The sequence below is a fragment of the Anoplopoma fimbria genome, chromosome 2 (assembly GCF_027596085.1).
Source record: "Anoplopoma fimbria isolate UVic2021 breed Golden Eagle Sablefish chromosome 2, Afim_UVic_2022, whole genome shotgun sequence".
NCBI lineage: Eukaryota > Metazoa > Chordata > Actinopteri > Perciformes > Anoplopomatidae > Anoplopoma > Anoplopoma fimbria.
The window spans coordinates 30,352,407-30,359,305 of NC_072450.1; the positions used below are offsets into that span (position 1 = coordinate 30,352,407).

The 6,899-nt window shown below is 42.8% G+C and overlaps 1 protein-coding gene across 1 annotated transcript; it reads left to right on the forward strand.

Moving 5' to 3' along the window:
- Positions 1-499: 499 nt before the first annotated feature.
- LOC129105382 (cytochrome b-c1 complex subunit Rieske, mitochondrial) lies at positions 500-4,192 on the forward strand. Its single transcript, XM_054616377.1, has 2 exons — positions 500-786; positions 3,092-4,192. The coding sequence occupies exons 1-2, from the start codon at positions 576-578 to the stop codon at positions 3,700-3,702; spliced, it is 822 nt and encodes a 273-aa protein (XP_054472352.1). The 5' UTR covers positions 500-575; the 3' UTR covers positions 3,703-4,192.
- Positions 4,193-6,899: the final 2,707 nt, after the last annotated feature.

Sequence of the window (6,899 nt, forward strand, 5' to 3'; positions counted from 1 at the left end):
TCAGACTGGGAGGCTGTTTTTGCATTAGTCTACACATGGGATTTTATGGGATTTTACATGAGGTAGAGCGCTTGACCCGCAACCACAAGGTCGGTGGCTTGAACCCCTCTACAGGAAATGTGCCGAGGTGTCCTTGAGCGAGATACCTAACCCCAAAAATTACTCCCCGGGCGCTTCATTGCAGCCCACTGCTCCTCCGGGATGGGTCAAATGCAGAGAACCGAATTTCCCCATTGTGGGACTAATAAAGGCTTAATTATTATTATTATTATTATTATTAATTCCCATAATATTAGAGATATTATATGTTAATGTTTCTGAGTGAGCAGGATTGTGGTGACGCTGTAGAATGTAGTTTGAAAGTGAGTTTTACAGGCATGTCAGTGAACGTTTGACTGGTACTGTGTGTGTGCAACCCAGAGTCGCAGAAGGACAGTAAATAACCCTCTCACCGCGTCATGACGTTGGTACGTATGACGTTGGTACGTCATGACGCACTCGGTTACGTCACGTCGCTCCCTCAGCCAGTCAACGTAACGCAAGGTCGTTTCTAGCAGCAGCAGTGCGCCGCAAACATGATGTCTCTCGCCGCCCGCTCAGGGGCCTTTTCCCCTTACATGCAGGCCACAGCCGTGGCCGTCGCCGGTCCCCTGAAGGCCCTGGTGCCCGGGGTTGTCGTGAAGGCGGAGAAGGTGTTGTTGGACCCGAAAAGACAGTTCCTCTGCCGGGAGTCTCTGAGCGGTCAAAGCCCGAAGACTGGGCCTGCTGTGACTGTGAGCATCAGTGGTGAGTTAGCATCGTTAGCATCGAGACATCACTGCTGAAGCCATGTGTGTGTGTGTGTATGTGTGTAATATCACATGGATCACTGTTAAAGACACCAGGATGTTTAGCTGCAGGCTCTTCCTGGTTGTAGCATAGTTAGCATCGTTGTAGCACAGGGCGCTAAAGAGGCCTTCGCCTGAGGTCAACACTGAGTGAGTGACTTCACTGTTGTGCCCTGTGTGTGGGACTGATACCAGGGTTATGGGTTGGAATATCAACTATGTACTGTACTTGTGGCTGTAACCAGATCAGATTTCCCAGCATGCAGTTAGGTATTTGGGTAAATGGACTGTACTTGTATAGGTATTTTCCTAATCATTCACACCCATTCATACACCGATGGCACACAGCCTTCAGGAGCAACTCGGGGTTAAGTGTCTTGCCCAAGGACACATCGACATGGACTAGCGGAGCCAGGGATCGAACTGCCGAGTCCTCTGAGTGAAGGACGACCCTGCTCTCTCCTCTGAGCCACAGTCACCTTTCCATTACATCACAGTCATTGAGCAGACGCTTTTATCCAAAGCCACTTACAATAAGTGTATTCAACATAGGTATTCAAGAGAACTACTAGTCACCAGAAGTCATAAGTGCATCTCCTTTCTTAAACAAGCATCTAAGAGCATAAACAAACTAATACGAATACAATAAGTGCAACAAACTAATACGAATACAGTAAGTGCTAAGTGGAAGGCTCAGGGTAGTACTCCTTTCCTCTGGTGACCCTTCAGAAGATGCTTTCTACTCTTATTGTTTAGCCTGTGGTTCATACACTAATATATGTTGCGCATAAATATGTGGTTCAAGTGTTTTTAACTGAGAAATGATTAGTCGATCCAAAATATTGATTTCGCCGAGCACTCTCATGAAATACCCTGGTAACATCAGCCTTCATGAGGGTAATGAATCAGGGTGAGCGTTTTGGCTATCATACTGTACTTTTGTGTTTGGAAGAAGTTGATCACAAGCATGGCATCTGTAGACGCCATGCTTGTGGAGTCCTGACACTGCAGTAACGGGACAACTCCCACAACTTTGAGCTCTTTAGTGTTCACTGTCTCCTCGTTCTAAACTCTACCACATCATCATTTGCCTGATCATCAACAATCAGGCAAAGTCTCTTGCAGCAAACATTTCTGATCCACTCTACACAGAGTCTCACTTAAACAAACACACACACACATATATCTATCTATCTATCTATCTATCTATCTATCTATCTATCTATCTATCTATCTATCTATCTATCTCATTGCATAAGAATTCAAGCTTGTGTAAAAGTTGGTCAAAATAAAGATTTAGATCAATTGGTGGCTACAGGCTCTGACTGCAATCCCGAAAAACATCACATCAAGTCAATTATCATAGAATTGTTCGACCGCGTCCACTACATTATTGCTGAAGCGGTGTGTGTGTGTGTATAGGTCTGCAACTGATAATGATGAGTGTTGCTGCTCTGTCATGGTTTCATTATCCACTGGAGATGTAATTTAGATTCTAGTCTAAATTACATCTCTTTTTCTTCATAAAAAGCAATAATATCTGATAATTCTAGTATATTTATCATATTTTATTGCTTTTTATGATATTGGTCTGAGCTGAAGGACTCTCTGGTTAACGTGCATGATCTGGGTGGTTTCGTGAGGACTCTGACCCAGTGGCACCGATGCTGGTTTTTATGAACATCGTATAGAGGTATCCATGTTAAATTGGGATGGCCTCATAACCAGTGAAAAGTTGCTCACAGTAACTTAAATAGATATCAATTTCATTACACAAACCCAAATAAGGTGGCACCTGGCTGGAGGGAGCTCGTCTATAGATGTCCGACTTTGCTGATGGCTATATTGTGTGTCATTTCCAGGAAATATTACAATATAAAAAATGTTTATTCTGTTTAAAAAGGTTGGAAGATGGCCTATATTACTCACCCTCCTTTTAAAGTGAGTATGTCTGCATATCTGATCTCACTGCACAGCTGCTTTCATTAACCTGCATTTAAATTGATTTGGTGGGACATTGTGTCTTTTATCATGTATTTTATGATCACCAAAGTCAGTCGCAAATTAAATGCGTCCTTTAAAAATAATTTTAAGACAATAGAGTCATGTATAGATATGCAGACATTTAGACAATTATACAAGTGAAGGTTTCAGAAGTCTGAGCTGCTCCAGCACTAATAGAGCAAACTAACAGCACTGTGTTAGCGTTGACTGTAATTGATCCATGCAGTCCGACTGATCACCCCGTTTGTTCTCGTCTGCAGGCTGTGCGGGGGTGCGATTTGCCCACACAGACATCAGGGTACCGGACTTCTCTGACTACAGGCGCCCAGATGTGCTCGACCCCAGCAAGTCCTCCCAGGAGAGCAGTGAATCCAGAAGAACCTTCTCGTACCTGGTCACCGGTGCCACAACCGTGGTGACCGTCTACGCCGCCAAGACGGCGGTCACTCAGTTTGTTTCTTCGATGAGCGCCTCGGCTGACGTCCTGGCCCTGTCCAAGATTGAAATAAAGCTGGCCGACATCCCTGAAGGCAAGAATATGACCTTCAAGTGGAGAGGCAAACCGCTGTTTGTCCGTCATCGCACAGAGAAGGAGATCACCACAGAAGCTGGCGTGAACATGGCCGAGCTGCGCGACCCTCAGCACGACAAGGACAGGGTCCTCAACCCGAAGTGGGTCATCGTCCTCGGGGTGTGCACACATCTGGGCTGCGTGCCCATTGCCAATGCCGGCGACTTCGGAGGTTACTACTGCCCCTGCCACGGCTCTCACTACGACGCCTCGGGCCGCATCAGAAAAGGCCCCGCCCCCCTCAACCTCGAGGTTCCCTTCTACGAGTTCCAAGACGACGACACTGTGGTCGTTGGATAAATCACACTCCTCAGACTGAGCTCTCATTGTACAACAGCTTTTACCTTTGTCAACAGTGTCTGTATGATAGACATCTTCTCAATATAGTGATGCAGTGGGGGAAACGTTTAGGGGTAATACTGCTGTGTTATTGTCTCGCTGGTTCTGCCAGCTGGGGGAAATTGCTCACATCAAAAACAACTGGTACTGCTGCAGTGTCTTTCGCTCAGTGTCACAATTTTCCCAAACATGACATATTCTGGTAGTCCTCTTGTCACATAATCTCATAATGCTGTTTTTCTCAATGCAAATCATTTAGAATATGGTGTTTGAGGTAAAAAGGTGAACCCTTGGAAGATGCCATCCTCTTCTTTTTCGCCCCTGAATGTCATGTCATCATGAAATGAAAACACATGCAAATCTTAAGTTATAGTTCATCTAATTTGAAAAGAAACAAATATCGTGTTCAGGTCTGATTAATAAAGATTTCTATTTTATTTGACAACCTGCATTCAGTGTCAAGCCTTTCTTTGCTTAAATGATATCTTTATTTTAATTGGTGAAATATTGGAAATATTCTTATTGGCCAACTGACTGCCTGTAAACCTACAGCATTACCTATTAAAGTCGTGTCAATTTGAGGGCATGACGTGTTTCATTTTAAGTTATGTCATCAGTTGCAGAGAGATGGTGGACTTTTTAGGAACTAATTACAGAGGGATCGCATAGTCATGACAACATGTTCTAAAAAGCAGCCCACTAACTTGTTTTGATACAGTTTGTTCCTACCCTGGTACTTATAATCTGTGCCGCAGACCACCTTTTCAGCAGTCCAAAGTGTTCACATTAAAGTGGCCCTATTATGCTTTTCCACTTTTTCCCTCTTTAGTGTGTTATATATATATTTTTTTTACATGTAAAAGGTCCGTAGAGTGTCCACGCCTAAAAGGAGTTACCCTCCCCCTCAGAAGCTCCTGAGCTGCCTGAAACGGCTCGTTTGAATTCTCTCCTTCATTTCTGTAACTTTATGAGGTCAGAATGTTACAGAAGTGACGTAAAACTCCTTCCGGCTAGTTTGACCCTCAAACAACAAAAGAGAGACGGAGCTGAAGCTCCGAGCAGATGCTGTGCTCTGCGAGGGGAAATGTCCTTTGATTGAACTTCCGAAAGGAGATGAAATGAAGAAAAAGTGGCTACATTTCATTTATAACACTTTGACAGAGAAGTACAACGAAAACTTAATGTTGTGTTTGCTGCATTTCACAGAGGACAACTTAAGCATTTTATTGAACCGCTCTGGAAGACGGGGCTGAATTCTGTTTGTAAGGGGCGGGACATTTCCGACGCATGCGAAACGTTGACCAATCACAACAGAGCGGGCTAGCTGACCAATCAGGGCAGACTTTGATTTCTGGAGTGAGGAACAAGCGCTACAACGGAGCGTTTCAGAGAGAGGGTGAGAAGAGGTACTGCAGGACAGCCAGGATGAGAAAAACAAGGCGGATTATGAGCATTAACGCATGTAAACATGTTGTAACTGTAACTGGAGATAAAAATATGCACCTGGAAAATAGTATAATAGGGCCTGTTTAATCAAACGAACTGGACTTTCGGTACATTTAATTAAGAACTGTACTTAAGTACAATTCTTAGATACTTGTACTTTTCTCGAGTAATACCATATAATAATACTTGTAACAGTTACATACCCTGTGGTTTTGCTACATTCACATTAAGAGGCAATATTTAAGATTTCTGTAATGAAAAGCTATTATTCAGAATTGTGTGCATAGTTTGTGTGCATACAGTGAAGAACAACTGTTAAGGGACGTTCGCAATGACGCATTTTTTGTGCCATCAAATCCACGTACATGCCACGAAGGCACCCTTAAAAGCGAGAGCAACAAAGTTGCAGTGCGCAAGTGTTCCCAAGCGCCTAATTTTCAGGGCATTGCGAAGAAATGGTTCATCTTTTGGAACACTGGGACAAGAACAACCTATTACAGCTGATATAAATCTTTTTCTTTTTTCTGTAAATATCATTTTATGGTAAATATATGGAGGAGAAGTCAATCATTTTAGTGCAGGGCTACCCAGAGCTTTTCGGGTTTTCACGCAGACTATTTGACTCAGCCAAACTGTCACAGACAAATGGAGCAGTGAAGGTACTATGTAGGATTTACATTGCTTGAATCAATTCATCATTGTTTTGATTTTTTTTTGCGCTTAGTCACTGAGGGTTACAAATTTAGCAGCTTTATCTTCATTGCAGCCCAAAGGTTTTGGTTGCTTAGTAACAGAAGATAAGACAGTAAAGCTTAAGCTCCTTGGATATAAGGATGAAAGCAGCACAGCTGGTGTTTTCCATGTGTTTTTATGAATGGCCCCTAATACAGCATTTCTTTCAGATTTTTAATCCTACTAATTTATAAATATTGCAATACTTTCATCAGTGGGCCATAGGCTCAATCACGATTGTGTTACTTTATTCTGCGATATATAATGGCTAAACAGACATTTATTTAAATTATTCTAGTAAAAGACCTGACTATTTCTTCCACCACTGCTTCTGAGTATATGGTGTGTCAGTCTAAAGGACTTTACACACCGTGGACATGACTAATAAACATCAAGAAAATGTCAAATATTCGACTGAATAGTCTATATCTATGGCCTTTATTGTGAAAGGTAAGAACGGAAGGAGTGAATGTAGAGATTCCATATTGTTTCATAAATAGAGGCCAACTCAACCCATACAGCACTACATAATTGGTTAATGGACTGCATAACCCAAAAATATTATGTTGCTTTTTTTTCCTGTAATATTGGTGTTCTATATGAAAGTACTTGTGACTTGTGCTAATGGCATACTCAAAAAACCCACCCCCGCTGTGTAAATGTCCTCAACACATGAAATAGTTAGGGGCCCTTCACATGTCAAATTGTTTGTGCTCTTAAATCCACTGAGGAAACAAGGAAGTCATGTTCAAGAGCGAGAGCAACACTCGTCGTGGCACGCACGCGTTCCCAAGCGCCTTTTTCTTTCGGGGCGCAACGGCTGCACCCAGAGATAAAAAGAGTACGACTTTTGGGAACACTTCAGGGAACTACGAATATTATGTGACGAGGTACAATCAATCACAGATGGCAGATGTATTTTCTTTCCTCCGTAAATATCAGTATTTGGTAACTTTATCGGGAGGTTAATAATTAAGTGC